General features: G+C 36.5%; 1 protein-coding gene across 5 annotated transcripts in view; it reads right to left on the bottom strand.

The window, feature by feature from the left end:
- The window catches only part of Cnksr2 (connector enhancer of kinase suppressor of Ras 2), a 203,627-nt gene extending 183,698 nt beyond the window's left edge, over positions 1–19,929 (bottom strand). For all 5 annotated transcript variants that reach the window (XM_050164390.1, XM_050164391.1, XM_050164392.1 and 2 more), the window contains exon 1: positions 19,446–19,929. In XM_050164390.1, coding sequence (XP_050020347.1) covers positions 19,446–19,509 — 64 coding nt within the window. In that variant the 5' untranslated portion in view covers positions 19,510–19,929. The remainder of the gene's footprint in view (positions 1–19,445) is intronic.
- Between the last annotated feature and the right edge of the window lie 3,367 nt (positions 19,930–23,296).

Here is a 23,296-nt window from a genome sequence, read left to right as displayed (position 1 = left end):
AATCAGTTCTCTAAAAAATTGAAAAGAACTTTTAGTCTTGATTTTTCAAATAAATTTTTGACATAATCCAGTTAATATTCCTTGTAGTATGACTAGGTGATTTATGTAATATAAACCAAAATTGTATTATAAAAGAAACATACACATTAATTTTAGGTGCAGTATATTACTTATAATTGAAGTGAAAAATTTAGTAAAGTAAATTAGTTATAATAGATTACACAGTATAGCAAACAACTGATTCTGCTCTAATCAAACACAAGAAAGTACTGTGTGTTTAGAAATATGTTTAATTCTGAAACACTGAACTATGTAACACCCCGCTGTAAAGCTTTAGAAAATGATATTTAAAACCATTGGGCCATAAAACACAGATTTCAGAAGACCACTTGGAAAAGTTTGCATCAGCAGTTACTAGCATCTTCACTATCTATAAATGGGGTTTGGAATTAGAACTTTACATTTGATAATGTTAAAATCTAAAACAATTCTTTATGAGGGTAGTATTCTATGAGTAGGATCATTGCCTGTGTTTTAAAATCATGCTGGAGCTGAACTGGAAGCTTCTTCCCTGCTGGCTGGCTTTCATAGTGCCAGAAAGTAGGTTACTGGGAAAGAAAAGTCATCAACAATCTTACCCAACAGTGAATCCTGTGAGTTATAATAATGACTTACCAAGTAAGATATGTCATGAAATGCAGCAATGGCATAGTTGGTAGTAACATACTATGGATTGTATCTGGGGGCAGGTCCAAAGTAAGGAACTCATAACTAGTTCTGTAACTCTCATTATGAGCCCATGACTGAGGAAGTAATAGACCATTAAGTTGAGCCTACTACTGATAGATTCCCCTCTGTACACTGTGAATATGTTGTATTATCATTGGTTAATAAAGAAACTGCTTTGGCCTGTGGCAGGGCAGAATAGAGAGACAGGAAAACTAAACTAAATGATGGGAGAAAGAAGTCAGAGCGATGCCATGTAGCTGCCAAATAAGACAGATGCCCCAGAACCTTACTGGTAAACCTCGAACCTTGTGGTAAGATAAGATAAATAGATTAATAGAAATGGGTTAATATAAGATGTATGAGTTACTTAATAAGAAGCCTAAGCTATTGGTCAAGCAATGTTGTAATTAATACAGTTTCTGTGTGATTATTTTGGGTCTGGGCAGCTGGGAAACGAACAAGAAGCCTCCTACTACATATTACTATTGCTTTACTAAATAGTCATGTTATCAAACTGCTTTATAAATATCCATATTTACACTGAACCTGCCTTCATTACAAATGCTTCTTACTATATCCAACTGTGGTTACTGCAGAAACCTCTAAGTAACTAAAATGTCTAGAATAAGTGATGAGTGCTAAAACATAAATGGGACAGATCTATCACTCCCTCCAAAGTTCAATGAATATCATCAAAGAGGGAACAGGCAATATATGAGCCAGAGAATGAGAAGACATTCAGCAAAAAACATGTCTTCTGAACATGAAATTGCCATTGCTCTCATGAAAGCACTAAAGTTATGGATTATCTACACAAGGCCAGCACACGGATGAGTCCCATCAATATTTTATCATGAGTCACAGGGGGAATCTATAAAACCTCCTCCTTTACTAAGGTACTACTGGTAATGATGTATGTAGTCACTGATATATTGCCTTAACTCCAGTACATAACTTCCAATCATACTTGAGGAAGAAACACTAATTAAATTCAGTGGATTACACACAAAAGGAAGACAAAAATGGGGGATTGTTGAGAAGAAGAGTTTCATTGGGAGAGGGAAGGGGATAAGAAAGAAAAAATGAAGGATAAAGACAACCAAAGTTCAAACAGAAAATAATGTTTCTTAGCTCTGGCATGAATAATCAGAAAATTCATTCTTTTTGTTCCTAATGGAGATGTCTTCATCATAATGAAAATATTCACAGAAGATACTATTTGTGAACTCTCATACGTTATAGATTCCTTGTCATACTAATTTCACTACTAGAAAAATAAGGGAGTTTAGACAAGTTCTTTAACTTTTGTAGGTTCAGTTCTTTACATGTACTATAATGGCAAATTAACAAAAGATTTCTAAAAGCTATTCCTTGTTCTAGCTTTCTTTAATAGCCTATACAGAGTACAAAGATGTCAGTGTGGTGAGAAACTAAGCAGGGGATTTTCAGAAAATATTAATAAAATATTGTTTGAATTGTATTTAAGAATTTAAGGCAGATTCTTCATATTTTGGTTGTGAGTCTACCCTTTAGCTAATAGCTGGCCTTTAACTAATGGCTGAACCATCTTTCCAGCCCTTTAAGGCACATTCTTATAACAAAAAGGAACAAAACAAGGAGAGTTGGCAAGGAGGTTTAGTGGGTAAAGACATTCACCCCAAGCCAAAGGGCAGGAATTCCATCCCTGAAATACTCATGGTTAAAGGCAAGCATTGACTCCTCCATGTTGTCATCTAACATCCACATAGGTACCTTGGTGTAAGCACACACACACACACACACACACACACACACACACACACACACACTAAATAGACAAATGAATAAATGTAAAAAAATTTAAAATAATCTTTTTGAAAAGAAAAGGGAGAATTATTTATAATCTAATTCTCAGGAATGTCCCAATCATTTGCTAATAGGAAACCCACACGGGTAGAGGGTGATTCAGATCTACCTTAAACATGAAGACGACACTGCTTTTGTTACACAGAAAATGTTCACGCAATGCTCATTTAGTTTTGTTCTTGGTATTAGGCATCAGAATATAATTGATATGGAAATGCAAAAGAATCATTATCTCTGGGGGTCATTAAATCAAATGTGGGCATGGATGAGTAAGTTTAGGATCACAGACTTAGAACTTTAAAGAATAGTATATTCGTTGTTCAGAATCATTTTATAGGAAAGGAAGTCAGAAATCCAAAGTATTTACCATTGTTTATGGCATAAAAATACAGCTTCGCAACCATATGATCTCATGGTTGTTCGCTTTTTTAAATCACTTGCTTTAAACCAGTGGTTCTGAACTTTCCTAATGTTGTGAAACTTTAATGAAGTTCCTCATGGTGTGGTGACCTCCAAACATAAAATTGTTTCATTGCTTCTTCATAACTGTAATTGTATTAGTCATGATCCACAGGTTGAGAACCACTGCTTTAAAACTAAACCTAAATACATCAACCATTCCTGCTGAGAAAATCTAAAATATCCTTAAGTTTGAAATAAAGTATAAAATACTGCATACTATCAATTAGAAGCATATCAATATCAAATAGAACTAACAAAAAAAATCAAGAGAGCATTGTTTCCCAAATATTTAAAGTCAATACTATTAGACTGACTAAAAGAAAGCTCTTAACTTCTACAGTTAAAATTCCTCTGAATTATATATGTGAATTAACTTTATTTATATAATATATGCTAATGTCAAGAAAGAAGAAGCCATTTTACCAAGGAAAACACAAATGGAAGTCATGCTTAAGGAGAAAAGCAAAACTGCTAGTAATAAAAGAAATTAAATACTAGCATAGGATCTTTAGTAAACTTTCTAACCACCATTTTGTACAACATGGGAACTAATTTGCTGTCTTAATGTCCTCCATCCAAATACCACTTTTAATACATGAATGAGAAAAAGTAATTTTTTTACCAGTCATTCTCTCTTGTTTTCAGTGATTCAAGATCAGGAAAAAAATGTTTTTTTTTTTCTTAAAATTGACTGTTTTCTATGAAAAGTCAATAAGTTGTTATTACTTAAATGGCTAGTGATCATAAGTGCCATGTAAGTACCACATTTAATATACTCAGTATTTAATGATTACATGTATATAAAGCTGTGATGATAAAATTCTAATAGTTAATATTCTATCAAAATCAGAAGTAAAATTGCAATGATCATGAAACTTTTAATAAAATAAAACTGGGAAGCACTGAAGAATCTTTCTATGTAGGGTCTCCTACTAAGAGGAGGTCTAAATTAATTCTGTAAACTTAGCCAATGATGACAATGCCATCAGCGTCAATGCCATAGGACCTTTGGATTGAGTTTCTTTGCAGAATCAGTGGGATATAACATTCTATTCATTAGCTGAACTGATTAAATGATCAACTGACTCAAAAAGTAATTTGAAGATAACTGTTCCAATAAAACTGTTAGAGAAATAAGTGGGCATGATAAAAATATACTGTATATATTGGTGTGCATAAAATTATTAAAGATTAAACAAAAATATTCAAAATATATTGATTATATAGATGACAAAAGCTAGTAAAAAAAAAGGCTTTCCAAAAGAGAGAGCCAGCATTCTTTTGAAATCCACCTTGCAGATAAATTTTAAAAATCAACATAATTGCTTTTGTATACCACATCTTAGGGCAAGCTCATGTTACTGAGATTAAGTAAATAACTTATAAGTTAGAATATATTAAATTCAGTTTTCCTAAAAAACATCTAAAATATTATATTGTAATAAACTATTTTTCCACTGTCAAAATGTTATTCCATTTTTTTCCACCAAACTTAGTCATTTTGACTAACTGTTATTCTGAATTATCTATAAAGCATATTTTCATTATTTCCATTTTATCTATAAAAACCAATCATTTCCAGTCACCTACCATGTTCAAATATTTTAAAACTTTTGATATTCATGCATTTTTTTTTCTTTTGCAGGTTTCTTTAAATACAAAGCTTACAAAAACCAGATTTCAAACAAAGCAAACTCTCCTTCATTCTTGAGATCATAGTTAAAAAAAACTTTGTTCAAAGGCAGAATGCTTCACAAAGAAGACATTAATGCATAAATTTAGTGTGGTATTCACAGAGCACGAAGTCCAGAATGTTTAGCAGTAAACCAGGGGGCAATTCTAACACATCCATATCAGTTCTCAGTGTCAACAGAACCGCATGCTTTTACAGAGAGAGGTTACTAACAAAACCATCAACAAGTTCAAATTGTGTTGATTATATTTGAGTTAATAAATTAAGCTCTTGGTTGTACGTACTATAACAAGAGCTTGTTTTTTTCTTTAGAATTTTCCTATCAGCAAACTAGAAAACAAAGAAATTCTTAGTTAAAATTGCAGGAATTAAGTATTAAAATAGTTATATTTCAAAAAAAAAAGTTGATCAGGTAAGATGTTAATTTCAGTAGAATGGTAACCAGACACAGCATTCTTTTGAAAAAAGTACTTTGCAAACCACTGCAGTATATATTCCTAAGGTTAAAATGTGAGGTTATCACAGAGGTTGGGTTACTGATATTTGAAACAAACCTTCATAATGAAAACCTTTATCCCAAGTGATATTTTTCTTTGTAAATATTTAGTATTTATAATTCTAGTGAGATATGTAAAAAACTATTTCTCATGAGACTATCGCTTAAAATAACAAAAATTAAAAGGATGCTATATATGATACTTATTTAAATTTTTAATTTCAACATAGTTTAAGGTTCACAGAGAAGCTGGAAAAATAGACTGATAGTTTCCAGTTCCTATGTACCTTCCACCCAAATTCTCCTACTAATAGCTCATATCCCTATAGTGCAGATAGAGTTAGTATTGGTATTTTGTTATTGAACTTCACATTTTTGCCATTGAATTTTTTTCCTAATATGTTATTATCTTCGAGAATAGTATCCAGTATACCATAGTAACAATTTATCCCTATATCTCTTTAGATTCTTCCAGTCTGTTTCTATTTACTTGGTGTTTGACGATCTTGATAAGGTTGAAGAGTATTAGTCAGATAGTTCTTAAAATATCCTTACATTTGGGTTTTCTAAAGTTTCATTTTTATAGTTAGAATTGGATTATAGGTTTGAGAGAAGAGACCACATATAATTGTCCTCATCATACTTTATCAAGGGCATATGACATAAAATTGCATAGAGATGCTAAGTTTGATCACCTGGCTGAGAAAGAAATTGCCAGGCTTCTATAAAATTACGTTTCCCTCTTCCTACACTCTCCTAAGTGGAAACAAGTTATCATCAACAACCACGATCAAGGAGTTCAAATATTAAGTACCAGTACCTTATAGTTAGAATGACATATCAAATGAGCCTGTCCTGTCACTATTTCTCCTAATATTCGTATTGCTCTACCATCTCCTTTGCTGCTTCCTGATACATATTATACTGAATGATTTTATATCTTCTAATGCTTCTTTTAAATCCAGATATATTCAATATATGTTGGCAAAAAATTAGCAATTTTTCCCGTAGTGTGCTAGTTAGCTGTTTGTGTTTGTTTGTTTTTGTTTTGTTAATTTGTCTGGGAAGAGGAACGTCAATTGAACAAAGGCCTCCATCTGACTGGCCTATAGGCTAGTCTATGGTGAATTTTCTTGATTCATGGTTGATGTGGAAGAGCACAGCCCACTGTGAGCAGTATCACTTCTGGGTATGTGTGTCCTGCGCGGTCTAAGAAAAATTAGTGAACATGAGTTTGGAGATAAGCCAGTGAGCAGCACTCCGCTGTGGTCTCAGCTCAGTTCTTGCCTCCCGGTTGCCCCTCTGCTTGAGTTCCCGCTCCGCCTTTCCTCAATGATGGGCTGTGATGTGGAAGCGGAAGACGATCAAACCTTTTCTCCTCATGTTGCTTTTAGCCATGGTTTTCATCATAATAATAGAAAGTAAACGAGGACACATAGTTAAAACTGAGTTTCCACACAGAGAAATCCATCTTATTTTTATCATAAACACTCTTTTTTATTATAATAGGGCATTATACTGATTTTCTTGAGATGGAGTCTTACAATGTTATGGAGGCTGATTTCAAACTCCTGGACTGAAGCAATCCTTCTGCCTCAGTCTTCTAAATAGCTAAGAATACAGATACATACCACTATACTAAGATTCCATTGTATTGATTTTTTAAATTAAAATCATGTAAGTATGGGAACCTCCTATGACTATTATTTCAGGATAGATAGATAGATAGATAGATAGATAGATAGATAGATAGATGGATATGTAAAAAGTGTTGGATCCAAAAAATCTGATATGGGGGAAAGAATAAGGTAGATAATAATGTGTTTATGTACTTGAAAGCTAAATAAAGAAAATGTCTTTAGAAAACTCTAACATTTATGAAACTATAAACTTGGCTAATTAATCACTGACTAAAAATTAAGGATGCCAAAGTGGGCACACCTTTAATCCCGACACTTGGGAGGCAGATGGATCTCTGTGAGCTTGAGGCCAGCCTGATCTACAGAGTGAGTTCCACGACAGCCAGAGCTACACAGAGAAACCGATTCTCAGAAAAGCAAAACAAACAAACAAAAACAAATTAAGAAATAAATTTCCCTGTTATTTCATTATATTTATTTTCTCTCTCTCTCTCTCTCTCTCTCTCTCTCTCTCTCTCTCTCTGTTTGTGTGTGTGTATCTGCATGTCTATGCGTGTGTATGCATGTGCACTAGTTTTCAGTATAAATAAAATAATTTTCTGGCAAAATAGCCTCATCTCAAAGTAACAAACATAAGAAACCACTGCATTTAAATACAAATCAGAAATATACAAAAATTAATTTAGATAGAGATCTACAATATTATTGCATTCAGGTCTTTCTCTTACCAGAATTCTTTTAAATATAGATATCAACAACTATATTATGAAAAGTGACTGAAAAGAATTATAAAAAGTAATGTATACTGTAGGAGGAAAAAATATGTGTTTTTATATCAAGTGGACAAGGCCAAATAAACTTCAAAACAATTGTCAGAGTATTGTGATTATTTCATTAACTACAGAGAGATTTGAAATTAATTATTCCCAATATAACAAGTTAAGTTTTGTTTCTTTTTTGTTTTGCTTTTTCATTTTTTGGGGGGGGGGACAGAATCTCTCTGTGTAGTCCTGGCTGTCCTGGAACTCACTCTGTGAACCAAGCTAGCCTTGAACTTACGGGGATCCACTTGCCCTTACCGCTTGAGTGCGCTACCACTGTCTGCCTAAATTAAGTTCTTTTCATTTGTTTAAAAATTCGATTCTAATATTATCTGAATTCTACTAATGAAAAAAAAATGGAGAAATACAAAGCATCATCTTGTTTTAACTCTGAAAAAATTCTACTTAGGTTGCCTCAGACATATCAGAATACACGTTTAATACATATATAAAATTATATACAAATTATATGCATTACCTTAAATAAACTACACCTTTAAAAACATTATACCTAATAAATATATACTATACCTTTCATTAGCATTTTATAGGTAATTCACTGGTCAAACAACTACCTTATCTTGATCACTTCAAATTTTATTTATTTTATAATTTTTGATTACATTAAATTTTCTTTAGTGTTTAAATTACTTTACTGATTCACTAAACCACCACATATCATAATTTGGATTCCTAATATTTTTCAAAGAAAACAATTTTAAGGAACCAATTAACATCTCTAGATATGTAAGGGCTTAAGATCTATAGGATCACAATGAATAAAATCTTCAAAGAGACACTTTGTCCGGGGGAAATTCAGGTTGGCAAGCTTGAGAGCAGGTGTCTTTACCCTGCCCTCTACTGGCTCCCTTATCTCATTTTTTAGGATTACTAATATTAAATGTAAAGTTCCTAAGACATTTATAGGCTTGGCAAATGAGAACCAAGTTATACTATATAGTGTTTGCAAAATACTTCAAAATATTAAAAAGAATCTGTCAGTCCAAATAAGCTATAATTTGACCTAAAACCACAAGCTAGTTCTAACTATGATATTTGCAGTGTGAAAATGTCTCCTGGAAAATACGATGCTTGAAAACACTATTTTTTCAGGTCAAACAATTTCTTTCCAATTTTGTAGGTATTATGTATGGCTTTTATCGGCAAACACTTTTGTCATCTGTCAAAAGCAATCTTCAACTGAAGTCCAAATAAATGTAACCTCAAGAAACAAGTTTTTAGCACAAACAAACTCAAAGCATTATACCTATAGACAAACTGAAAAGCAAAATTAATCGTACACAGGAGTCTATGTAGCAATTTAACATCCAAATGATAGCATCTGTTCTGATAGCATAGAGGCAAGTGAGCATGCTTCTCAATAAGAAAGGCTTGAACCACTCCCAAAGACTGCCACAAAGCTTATCCCGCCACCAATATGGAGGGAACAGAGAGAAAACACCTTTCTATGCCATACTATATAGTAGTGGTTCTCAACCTTCCTAACACTGCGACTTTTTAATACAGTTCCTCATGATGTAGTGATCCCCAACCATAAAATTATTTTGTTGCTACTTCATAACTATAGTTTTGCTACTGTTATGACTTGTAATGTGAATATCTGCTATATAGAATATCTGATATTTGACCCTTTTGAAAGGGTTGTTCAGCCTCAAAGGGGTCACAACCCACAGACTGAGAACCATTGTCATATAGGCTTTACGCCATATGAAATGTGATTTTTATTTAAGTTCTAGAAGTATTAAAAGTTAGCAATGGGATTACCGAATTTCTATATTTTGAGCAAAATGAGCTGATATTATACATTTTGTATTTTGTATGTATTTAATACCGTCATGGCCCATGTTGGAAACTAAGATGCAAATCAATCATGTGAAATTAAAACACAAATTTTCTGCACTGAAAGGAGGGGAAAAAAATCACAAATATCCAGTACTGTTAATTTTTTAAAAAATAATGCAAATAGTTGAAGAAAATATACAGTATAAGAAGTAACTTCTACACATACATATAGTACACATAAAAATTTAACAAAGAGATTCTTTAAATTAACCATTCAGATTTAAAGCTACTATTTAAAAGCTTTATCAATTATATTATAACCATGCTATTAGAAAGTGAATTTTATGATAATCTTTGCTAAACAATGTGGTAAAAGTATGACTCTCCACATTTTCAGTTTGTTTACAAACTGGGAATAAAAAATAAATAAGCTCATTCTGCAAAACCTTATCTATCATTAAATATTAATAAATATTAAGTAATAGTAATGATATATGAAAACCATATCTCTAGTACTTCCTAATGAGTAGAAATCAAGAAGATTAACAAATCATGATAAAATAAGTAATCTTTTGTTCACTTAAATATAAATGGAAGAGCTAATGCTACTGCCCCTTAAAATAAATAGCACAATTAAAAAAAGGAAATAAACCAGTAAGATCCAGGATTTAAGCCAGCCTTCTGTTGATTTGTAGGTACAACTTGGGAAAACATGTTGTAGACTTGCTTTGAAATAACAGATGTTTAAGAAACAAAATAAAAAGTTCAAGTAAGGAAGAAAATAGGATATTGAAATATTTGAAAAGGCAACTAGTATAATATAATGTCTTCTTATATATCACTGTATCTAAAGATTATATAATTCAATCAGACAAGACTAATGTCTAAGAACATTAATGTCAAGTAAATATATAATGGACATGTATAATACTTGACAAATATTTCATATATGTTAATATTAAAGTTTTAGTTTACTTAATACAGCTTAGCTTCTGAAAAATTTTAAATCGTGCTAAAATATTCTACAGATGAACATAAAGTCTTCTTAATTTAAATTTTTAATGAATTGATATAAGTATTGGTAAATCTTCAAATTAAATGAAGAAGGCAATGCAAAGTTACATTAGGGTTATTATAATTTAAATTAAAATCAAAAAGGAAATTAAATATATCTTTAAAGTTTTAAAATTTCCACCATAGAGAATGAATATTTGCTTGTAAGTAAAATCAGGATACAAGTGCAAATAATAATTCTATAACATTATCTAGGATATTGTGGAGGACTCCAAAGAAACAGTTCACCCAGATACAGCAGGATCGATGCAATATATGAACTCACAGAGACTGAGGCAGCACACATGGGGCCTGCACAGGTTCAAGGCAAATGCAGTCTCAGCTCAGAGACAGGGAGGCATACATGATCTCCCATCCCTAATCAGGAAGCAATCTGCAACTGATATCTGCTTGCAAAAGAAAAACATTAGTTTTCTTCAATGGGGTCTCACTGGGTATATTAACCACACTTAACGGTAGTCCACATACCCAACACAAATGAATTCATTAGTGTTTTTGTAGACATTTTATGTTGGGGTAATTTTTTTTTTTTTGTCTTACTGGTCTTCTGCTTGTCCATTATGGTTTCTGATTTTGTGTTTTTATAGGTTTTGTTTTTTGTTGTTTAGGGTATATGTGGGTGTTTCTTGTGGTTTTTACTTTGTTGTTGTTGTTTTTTTTTAAAATTCTGGTTTGGTTCTTTGTGTGTTTGCCTGGTTTTCTAAAGAAAGAGAGAAAAAAAAGAGCATGGAGCTGGGTGGTTGGGAAGGTAAGGAAGAACTGAGAAGAATTGAGAGATGGGAAAGGATGATCAGAATATAACTTTTTTCAATAAAATGTAAAAAAAATCAGCATGGCTATGTTAAGGTCTGAAGACTTCACTTAAAATAACATGCATTACCAACTTTAAATTGAGAGGACAAATACTTTATTAAGAAACTCTCTAGGAGTATTTATTTAGTAACATGTAACTCTCAAAAAATCTACATGGGGTACATTCATTCAACAAGCTATACTTCATACTGAGTCTTCCATATATATTCTTACAAAATAACCTCCAAAAGCTCGGCAAAACAAACTTATATGTAATTTAAATTATTAAAATTATTTTTATCAAAGAAAGGAGGAAAGATATAAAATTACAAAAAAAGAATTTAAAAGTATCTTAAGTATTTTAATTCCTAATAGTAAAATGTAAGTTCCTCATTAAAAATAATGATGATAATATTTCTTTAAAAGGAGGTATTTCTCCAATTATTTACTTAATTAAGTCAATTTTATTTTCGCCATTGGAAAAAATACATTTAACTTTCTTGTATAAGCTTTTATTAAACACTTACATGGAAATTAAAAAGCCCAAGGCTTTCTATCAATACCAGTCTCCCATATACTCTCAAATATAGTTTTTTTCTGAAATATAAAATGGTGAAATAATCAGGATATTTGGATAAAGAAAAATAAATGTTTAGAAAAGGTATGCTTCTATTTTTAAACTAACTTTTTGTTTATAGTTGTATATGGTGCTAGTATACTTAAATTAGAAAATATTTGTATCATATTTATAATAGCTATTTCATAAGTACCAGTGCCATTCATTAACTCACTGAAATTAATATTTCTTAACAAAACAAGTCTAAACCATGATTTAGGACTTTGAACTGGGTAAAGCCAAGACAACTAAGAAATATGACAACCCTACCTTAGTCTGTATTCTGGCATATAGCATGCACGCTGGCAACGAAGTATACTTTAAAGCACTATAAGGGACTTTATGTGCATGCATTGTCATTTAGGAAAGCAGATTTGTCGATAGACCAGTAATCTGAAAATAAATTGATTTATTCCTTCACTCAACAAATATTTTGTGACTGTATATATGACCACATTCTATTTCATACATTGTTACATAAAACATATGGGGTTCCTGTCTTTGTTTAGTAGAGCAGCTAGACGTTAGTTAAATAATCATATGAATGAATGATAAAACAATTGGTAAATGGGACACAGGAGATACAGGCTGCAGAACAGTAACGTACAACTAACAATTTTTATGAGATTCGCGGAAGATGGGAAGACTTTTCTGATGTGCAGGAGGAAAAGCTTGAGACCTGAAGGAATAATAGACTAAAGGGAAAAAAAGAGGAAAGTATATATAAAGCACAAAGGCCAAGTGGTGGGCAAACCAAAAGGACTGAGGAACCCAGTGTAGCTACTGTCTGACATGAGGCTTACCTCACAGGCAGTAATGAAACCAAAGGGTGTCTTAGAGCACGTCAAGGACTTTGACCTTTAGCCTAAAACAGTGAAAAGTCATTTAAAGTGTGTGGGGGGGGACAAGAAGTAAGAAGTTATGATCTGCTAAGAATCATTCTTAAGGAGTTCATTGTGGCTGTAGGTTTATTGATCACACAAAATTAAGATGCAAAAAATACCATGCTCTTAAGAGACAAAGTCAAAAATTTGCCCTTTGTAATGATAGTAAAAAAAGACAAATACATAGTCCATTAAATTTACCTTTTTTAAAGCCAACTAGCACTTGTCAAGCTTTCCGCTGATGTCGCCATAATTGCTGAAGCGTGTACTGCTAGCCCTAGGAGGGCTGGGGGGATGCAGCTTTAAACATCCTACTGAAAGCCCAAAATTCCTGAAATCATACCAATTTTGCTTTCTGCATCATGGATGTAAAACTCATATTTGTTTTAATTTAAAATAATATTTAAGTTCTGTCAACAAAAATGAGCTATTCAGCTTTTGATCACTTGCCTTTCACAGTCAGAGAAATACCCCATTTCCAAGCAGAGACCTATGCTATTCACAAAAATGGGGTTCACTCACTGAATGTTATACAACAGAATGATTCCACATTAAAAACTATACTTCCCGTTTTCAGACACTAGACAACTATAAAAGTCACGAAAAAAATTTTACATTCCAATTTTCCAAATCACTTGCTCTCTATTGCCCTCTTTAAATTACTTTGATATGCTATCCTTCTATTACGCTTACAGAAACGAACATTGTATCTTTCAAAATAGTCTGGCGTGTCAAGTACTGTAAAGAAGTTGCGCTGAAAGTTAAAAGTTATTAGGAACAAATTAAGACCTAATCCGAGGTTGCAGTGCTATAAATGAAAATGATAATTTATCATTGCTTGAAGAACAGTATTAATAACCAAAAGCCTAGTTTAGTTTCTCACATAAGAATTTGGATCAGTAAAATTCTAAATATCCAACACTATGTTAATGATGTAATTAATCTTCAAAATAACTACTTTAACATTATTTCCAGATTATTCCTCAGAAACAGATTTGAAACAGCTGTACCAATTCAATACACATTCTTTGTGGGCTGAGTTTTGGCAGTCAAAGTTTTATAGTGTGGTATTTATTTAAACTCAGGACACGATGAGAGTTTTATTGTCTTTCTCATATGCAGATTTGTTCTTGTACTTTTTGTCACCTACTCACACTCCTCCCTCACTGTGCCTCTCCTGCCCACTTTCCCACTTCAACCAGACAAATCCAGATAAACACTTTCAGTTAACACCCCCTATTGCTTCTCCACAATCTCTTGATATGCCTCCTACATTAAGATACATTTCTTTTAGAACACACCTTAATTAAATAGTTCAAATAGTTGCTAAAACCCCATCTTCTTCTTATAGCCCTTCTTGGTTCACAAACCTATCATCTCTTTTAATTGGTGTTTGCATGGATAACACAAACTTTTAAACTATGTGTACTGGTTTGTTCCTATCTTTATCCTGAATAGGTTTTTTTTTTTATAATAACATTGTTGTCACTGACAGAGATAATTTCTTTAAAGCAGAGACTATTCTTTTAACTCATTAAAACTCTTTCCATGTAGATGTACTCAGTAAATAATATCCAAGGAGCAGATTATAGTCATACAGTTAGTTGCTTTCTTTCTAATCATGACTAAATTTGTGAACGTTAGAAATCAAATGTCAATGACAATATAAATCAAATGTTACTTGTGGACTACACCTATCAGACGGTAAACGTCTTTTTTCTTACATAAAATTATAAGAATTCCCATTAGAAAAAAAAAAAGCAAAACTGTCAAATCCAAAGCGGATTGCTGTACCTATCCAATTACCTTGAATTTGAAAAAAGGATCAATATTTTAAAAGTAATATAACCAATGTGATCAATTCAGTTTAACATCTTTTCCTTACAGCGTGTACAGTTTTGAGTTCTTGCCATAAATGTTTCTAGCTTCTTTCCTTCAATTCAATTTAAATTAAAGGGTTGATAATTTCCTTTATACAATTAAGATGCATTTCAACCTAAGCTTTGATGTCCTATGAGGGGAAAAAAGAATTATTAATCACCTGCCAAAATTTCTGTCTTATCAGATATAGTCTCCTCTACATCACTTCACATTTATACTGAATAGACATCATGCAATCACTACATTTCCCTCTATTATAGGATTGCATGCATAACATTAAGCTTGGGTTTTTTAATACCTAAAATAATTTCATTTTCTATGCTCAAGATGGCTGAGTCATCAGCATAGAAACCAGAAGTCAGGGACTAGTTCTCGAACAAAATGTTTTATTATGATCAAGAAAGAATAGAGCAATTGATTGTAGGATAGGTTAAAGACTATCTTAAAATTTTAGATTATTTTGGCAATTATAAATGCTGTGAAATTAAGTCCCAGAAATCATAAGAAAAGACCAGCAAAGGGGGCCTTCTGCTTTGCTCTGAAGATGATAGCCATTTTATTTAACCCAGAAAGCGATTAAAGCTCACTAGAAGAATATCATAAAGGGAAATAGTCCTAGAAAATAATTATCTTGGCCATATGGATATTTTGCATTAGTCTCAAAGCTCAAAAAGTTATGAAAGGGAGAGTGGAATTACTTGGTATAAGATGGACAAGGAAATTTAATAATAAAATTAATAAGAGGAACACTGAAGTGTTCAGAGATTTTTGTTATGTTTTAGCGAGAAAAAAATAAAGAAAACAGGGACTCATGTGACTATAGATTATGAGGCTTTCTAGGATTGTCAAATAAACAGGAACTGGAAAATAACATTCTAGATTAACAGATTCAACAACAAATTAGAAAGATATTGGTTTATTTTGTTGTTTATGACTTTTCTCGGTAACTTGCTTGCCTTTGTTGATGCTGAAAATGTCTGTTTTAAGACTTAATTTGTCAAAACTCTAAGATAATTGAACGTACTTTCCAATTGAAGAAGGTTGGTTTCAAGTGCTAATAAAGGGGACGAATATATTGATTTTCTCCAACAGCAATTTTATAAACTTAATTTTTAGGTAATGTAAAAGTTTATGAGCTATCACCAAATATCAGGAAGTACTATAAAAATAATCTGGAATAGAAGTCTCCTAAGTAGATCATGCCTTGTGCATTTCCTGCAAAAATGACAATGTGCTATATCAAATATTCATTGCCAGCAGAAAAACTGACCAGCACTATACTTACAAAGAGTGAATAAGCAACTTACATCTTTGCTAAAAATTAATATATACATTTTATATTGGCATCAACTTCAAATACATTTAAATAAAAATAATAGATCAAAATGAATTGTCGCGTTAATGGTCCTTCATAAAACAATCTGAACACATGCTGTGAAAGCTCAATAAAGTTATTTTTCTCCTTCGTTTCCTTCTTTGATGACTTAGTTTCTATATAATTTCTATAAATCTATTGGTACTTTCCCCCTGCTTAATAAATAAATAAAGTCCTGGAAAAATATGAAGTATGTGCCTGACTAACACAGTATAAGTAGCTATGATTGTGACCAGTTGAAAGCTACAAGCATTAAGGAGGATAAAGCTGTCACAGAAGGAATACACTCTGAAGAACTCCCAGGATCTTGCCATTATTCAAAAGTCTTACCGTTTTTTTTTTTTTTTTTTTTTTTTTTTTTTTTTTTTTTTTTTTTTAGGGCCTGAGGATTTAGCTCACTTGATGCTTCCCTAACGTGAAGAGAGACCTAAGCTTCACCTTAAGTAATGCCTGTAATCCCAGTTCTGGGGCAGTGGTAAAAGCGGGATCAGAAATGCAAGGTCATGCTTAGGTACACAGAGTTCAAGACCAGCCTGTGCTATTTGAGATTCTTTTTCAAACAACAACAACAACAAAGTGTTGCTCATGCTTTTTAGTACTGGCTTTATAACACTACATAGAAAAGGCATTAAGCAAGGTTCAATCATTTCAAAGCTACAGGCTCAATTAGCAGTTGGCTTTTAAACATTTCTGCAACTGAGGAAAGTGTGAAAACTATTTTTGTCTTTCGTTAAAGTTTTCTGGTGGAAAAAATAGTAGAGAAAATCAACTAAGGTAACAACAGTAGAAGGGGCAAGTTGAGGAAATGCTCATTTCCCTCAACTATTTTAAAAAATCTTTTCTGATAGAATCTCAAATTTATAGACTATCACAGAAATTTGAACAATAAGCGGTTTGGTAATTAAAGCAACTGCTCGCCCACTGTCATCCAGTCTTTTGTTATACAAAAGCATGCAAATTCTACCTTTGGTTACCCTGGCTGGCTCCTACTGTGGCTGGCTCCTACACTTACCTAAGGTTTTTTTTCAGGTAGCTGAAAAATATGTCACCAACAAGTACCCAAACAAGTTATTCAACTTAAATATGTAAACTTAAAATTCCAGCAAATAGTCTTTACCAAAGTGCAGAGAAACGGCAGTTTGCACTGGAGAGCGTTTGAAAGGACCAGTGTACTGGAAAGCTGATAATGTGTGTCAGATTACGTACATCATCTGGCCTGGTGGGCTTGCTTCCGGGGACCTAAGACGGTGGGGAGAAGGGAAAACGCGAGACTGCAACTGGGTGGGAGGTAAAGCAGATGGAGTATGCAGCACTCGGTACAGGCATCATGGCAATTTCTAGAAGGCAGTCCATGGAGGTAATCTGACTCCCATGAAGCCAAGACTCCTTTTCTCTGAATACTGTGGCAGCAACAGACTCAAACTAAACTCACCTTTCAGACAAATTCAAAGAAAGAGTTTTAATTAAGCATTCTTCCTTCCTGTGAATACTCTGTCTTCCATGACTGAGAAACTGAAAAGAGATTTTTTTTTCTCCTGAGGGGGGAAAAGGGAGAGAAAGGGAGGGAGAAAGGCAGAGAGGGAGAGGGAGAGAGAGGGGGAAAGGAGAGAGAGAGAGAGAGAGAGAGAGAGAGAGAGAGAGAGAGAGAGAGAGAGAGAGAGNGAGGGAGAGAGAGAATGTGTGTGTGTGTGTGAGAGAGAGAGGGGGGGGAGGAGGGAGAGAGAAAATGCCTGTGTGTGTGTGTGTGTGTGTGTGTGTGTTGGGGCTGTGGGGGTGTTAGTAGGAATCCAGGAAGCTGGAATTTTAATAGGAAATATGGAAAGAAAACACGCAGCAGAAAAGATGAGCCATTGCTGGACTTTGTCTTAGTCATCTTTATAACCCCCATGACACCCAATGCAGTGCACACAGGGGGCAGTGGATAAATAATGAATTAGGTTTAATTCAATTCACTTGCATTTACACTGTGCTTTGTAGTTACAAAGCATTTTCCCCACATATTAGATGAGAAAACAAAGTAAGTGAGGAGTAGCAGGGCAAATATGTGGAAAAAAGGAAGCGAAACAGATAAAGGGAAATCCAGAAGAATAAGCAAACGTCCGAAAAGGCATGAGGAAAATAAGGGGAGAATTGCGATTCTCCCTATTACTTTCAATACCTTCCAATCAACCACCCACCTTCCATTTTTCAAGTACGCAGATCTTAAAAAGTCTGGCTGCTAAGCCAGACTTAGAAAAGGGGCTCCTTCGTCTTTGGAAAGGGCATTTTCAGACATAATGCGTGGAGACTACGCATCTTAAGTTTGTGTGCTCGGGGACCACTTCAAGCATTCTCCAAGCGTGTTCAAGAATCTTTTATTCCAAGCCAGACATCCCTTTCTCAGAGTTCGGTCTGGGGATGGATTGGAGAGATCCCATACAAGCCCCACAACTCAGACAACAGAGGGAGATAGTGAGACGGGAAAGCCCAGAGACTAGAGAAAAAGCCCACATTTGCGACTAGAAGGAGGGTGAAGGTTTGAAACTGGTTATTAGAAATTGTCGGGCTGGGGGAGCCTTCAAGATGGAAGAAAGGAGAGAGTACTTGAATGCGCACCACTTTAAACCTGACGTTGAGCCTTTAACAAGAAGCAGCTAGAGGTCTAAAGCCTCCGCATACCTCAACCTAGGAAAGCAAAGGATATGCTAGGGTGCGCAAGAGGGAACCTACATGTGCAGGGATGCTGTCCCAAGGGAAGCATGTTTCCCTCACCCCAAAGTAGCGCGCCCCCTTCCCAAATCATCCTCAGCCTAGTCTGGAGAAGGGGGTCCCTAGTTTCCAACCCGAGCGACTGCATTCTGACCCCATTATGCGGGCTTAAAAGTTGCCAGGAGAGTTGGCACTGGGGAAGGCACTTGGCAGGTTGAGACCTAGAAGGGGCCTCAGGTTTCCAGGAACAAAGGGACAGGGGAAGGGACAATCCTGAGATTAGGTCCCGAGGGCTCCTCCCTTAGCTGGGAAACAAGGGTCGCCGCGTCCTCCTGGCCCGAAGGCGTCGAGGGAAGCGGGAAGTGGCTAAAATGATGCGCCGGGATTCCACCGCCCTGCTTCCAGCTTCAACCAGGTGGCGCCCGCCGCCCGCTCGCTCCCCTCGCCCCTCGGGCTGAAGACAAAAGGAGACCAGGGTCCCCAAGCCCCTACCAGAGCCCCAAGGACCCCTGTCCATCCCCAGGGAGGACCGCTAGCAGTCGGTTGGAAGCTCCCAGAAACGGGTTGTGCCCTAGCGGGCGTCCCTCCCTCGTACCGGGACCCTGTGCCCCCAGGGTCGCCTCGCCTTCCCCACAGAGGGCATTACCTTTCATCCAGTCCACTACTTGACTCGGAGACCATTTGCTCACCGGTTCCATGATCAGAGCCATGGGTGGCGGGGGTCAGTGCCGCGTGGGACGCGGAGCTCGGACAGAAAGCGAAGTCCGCAGCCCGAGGCACCCTCAGGTGGGGTCGGTGGCCGGCCGCAGGCTCCCGGGGTGGCGGCTCGGAGAGGGTGGCTTTTGTGTGGCGGTCCCGAGGCTGGAGCGTCGGAGGCGAGCGAGCGAGCGCGGTGGGTGGGAGCGGCGACGGCCGGCCGGGGAAAAGGCGCTGGGGTCGGCTCGGTCCCAGCACTGGCGGCGGCTGCTGCTGCAGCCTCCGCCGCTCAGCCCCGGGTGTGCGTCCCCGCGGGGCTTCAGTTCACGGCTCGAGCCGCCGAGGGTCGCCGCGGCGGGAGAAGGCAGGAGGCGCCGGCGCAGCGCCGCAGCCAACTTGCCCGCTCGCTCGCCTTGGCGCGCGGGAGTGGAGCCCCCGGCACGACGAGCCGCCCGGCGGAAATGACGAGGGGCCTCCTGCCACCCAAAATATCTCTCCGCAGCCCTCGGGTGCGGGGCGCGCGCTCCACGAGCCCCCCGCCCGCTCGCCGCCGCGCGGTCCCGCCCCCAAGCCCGACAGCCGGCGCGCCGGGCGTGAGCGCGTGCGTGTGCCAGCGCGCGCCCGCGGCCGGAGTTCTGCCAGACAGGCGGCCAGGTGCGGGCAGCTCCCCGCTCTCCCCTTCCCGCCCCCGGGGCCGCCCTCGGCCAGACCCGCGCCGGGAGGGCGTGTGCGGTGGCGCCTGAGGTGCTGGCGACCTAGGAGGCTCGAGACTGAAGTCGGACTGAGCCTGGGGGTCGTTTAGTCAGTCAGTCAGGTGCGGCGGCAGGGGCATGGCTCCCAGTGGCCTCCCAGGAGACGCGGTATTGCGACGGGCCGCCCCACCAGTTGAACCGACAGCCGAGGTAGTGGAGGAGGGTACGGTAGCTCACCCACCCCTGCCACCGTGGGGAGGGGACGCCGCTGAACTGCTAGGGTGACAATGGGAGCCGCTGGTTTTCCTTGCTGTCGCCTTCGCGGCTGCAGAGTCGGCTCCCGAGGTGACTCCCCTGAACCCGAGAGTCCCTGCGGAAAACCGGGGTGTGGGCTTCGGTAGACGGGAACTCGGCTCTAGCCAGAAACGCCTAGATGAGGCTAGATGGCACTGGCTGTCGGATCTCCCCTGGGTGCTAAAAGGGACCTGGGAAGTCAGGGCAGTCCAGTGCAAGCTGCTCCAGGTGATTCTGGAGCCTCCCCCACCCCTACACCTGCCTTTGCCAAGCCTCTGCTTCAGGTTTTCGCCCAACTCCGTTTACACAGGGTCCCGATATCTATTTTACATGATGTCATTTTGTGTTCAGATGTTCTTATATAAGAACTGGAGAGTAATAATGGGATTGAAAGTTAGTGACAAATTGCAAGCATGATGTTTCACATATTGTTTGCTTCAGAAATCTATGCAGGCTTCTATGCAACATTTAGTAAAATACATTTTGCCTAATGAGGCTTCACTTCAGTGACAATTCTAGAGTGTCTAGTAGCAAACTCTACCACCATTATAGCTTTTTTTTCTCGGTATAACTCTTAAAGAGCCACATTGAGTAAACAAGAAACTTCTATTTCTATAATCATTTAAATAATGTCAATAAATCATGCCAGTTCCTGCCGTAGTCATTTTCTCTAACTCAGTTTTATGAAATACAGAATGTCACTTTCTTCACTTGTCGTGAATTGACAGCATCCTCCCAACACTCGTGCACACACACAAAGAGGCTAAACAGTAGATGATAAAATAATGATGTTTTCATACTCCTGATACAGAACAAAAAAATTTAACCCCAACTTCAAAATAGACACAAAAATTTAAAAAGGAGTTTAATTACACAAGTTAATGTTATAAAAATATTACTATTAGTAATAACACAAATTTTGTTAAGCAAGGTGCTAAATATTCACTTTCTGTTTTAGTCTAGCCTCAGACTAGCTCTATTCTTAGCTACATTTTACAGCTGAGACTTCAGTTGTATATTCAGTTCCTATCCCTTAGATCTATCATCATGTTACATAAATGTTAAATAAATTAGTGAATAGTGCCCTAAACGGTCAAATTTATCTGAGATCATGACGCATGATTGTGACAGCAAGTTCATGCCAGAATCTCAACTTTGACAGTGAGGGAAAAGGCTTGTATCAGCGTCATAAAATGAGCAATGGTAGTGGATGGGATGGGCCACTGAAGAGCTACTCGATGCATTTCATGAAACTTAACCACAAAGAAGTTGAGACTCATCATGAGTTTTCCTGGTCTATACCTAACCAAAAATGGGAAGAACATAGAACATGACTAAAAATTGGTGGCAGCAGCAATTTGCAGGTTGAAAGACTAGGCTTCTGTGACAAGCAACCATACTGTGGATCATATTGCCAGCAAGTGCAAATTAAGATATCACTTGTCTGGTGAGCAGACTATCAAGACAACTGCCACACACCAGGATTAGTCAGGTAGAGGTAGATACATAGATAGGTCGGTAGGTAGGTAGGTAGATAGATAGATAGATAGATGATAGATAGATAGATAGATAGATAGATAGATAGATAGATAGATCGGTAGGTAGGTAGATAGATAGAGACAGACAGACAGACAGACAGACAGACAGACATAAATTGATAGAAATTATGTGACAAGGCCATTGGCAAGAAACTAGGAAAGCAAGATTCCAGAGAAAGGAAAGAGAATTTTGAGGAAGACCCTATATCAGATTGAAGGAGTGCATAGCCCCCTCCCAATTTATGTTACAGCTAGGCATGTATGTTTTGCTCAATCATGTAAAATAACTGTAAAACTAAATCTAAAAATGAACCAAAATGTGAGTGTAGATTCCTACTGTCTAACAGACTGCACCAAGGCCTTAAGCATTTCTCTTCACTTCTCCCTTTGGTTGCTAAATGAAATATAGCATTTAACTTTGACTTGGACAATATAATGAGCACAAATCATTCCACTTAAACTCTTCAGAACATAATAGGCTTTTCACTTTATGTATTCTCGATTTGGGGAGGGCAGAAAAATAAAAGGATTAAATCATCACTGCTCTTATTCTTTTATTCTTAACTACAAATGACTCAGCCGAATCTGGCATTTTTCTTTCCACAACTGTTCAAACAAACTACCATTTATGTACTCTGCCTGTTACTCAGAATTTAACAACTTCCCCATGCATGTGCATATATTATAGCTCTCTCTTTATAAAAACATGGGCAACTTAATATTGCCTTCTCTTAGTGAACAATACAGTCTTTAAATATTAAGAGTAAAGTATGTTGTCATAAACATATACAAAAATATAATGAACTAATTGGTATGATGTCACATTTTCTTCAACAGGCTAGATTTAAAAGCCAAACTATGAACCTTTGGGGAAAGCCGCAGATTCTTTTTTTAATGGAGGTAGAGTAGAAATGTTAAGTTAATTACTTTAATTGGATATATACTTTTTGAGATATGTGCAGCCATATCAAACAAATCACTTGAAATAACCTTTTTTAATCTACTATTTTTAAAAACGATGTCAACCCAATTTATGACCCTGGTGTTAACATTGTGTCACTCTCGATTTCAAAATAAAAATGAAAATCCCTTAACTAAGATTTTAGAGTGTAATGTAGTTTTAATTGGCTTTAGATGAAGAATTTACAAATAATTCTCTAACTGATGTTATTTTTAGGAATTATGTCAGCTAGGAAAGGAGTCTTCCACTGGAAGAAGGACTTTTCATCCTTTGTCTCTTTGGGGCTGAAGAGAAAATATAAATGTTTTCTAAATTG

This window comes from Alexandromys fortis, unplaced genomic scaffold (genome assembly GCF_014885135.2).
Source record: "Alexandromys fortis isolate MF-2015 unplaced genomic scaffold, M_Fortis_MF-2015_v1.1 scaffold_147, whole genome shotgun sequence".
In the NCBI taxonomy this organism is placed as follows: domain Eukaryota; kingdom Metazoa; phylum Chordata; class Mammalia; order Rodentia; family Cricetidae; genus Alexandromys; species Alexandromys fortis.
Note: the sequence above shows the minus strand (reverse complement) of the source record. Positions and strands in the feature narration are given on the sequence as shown.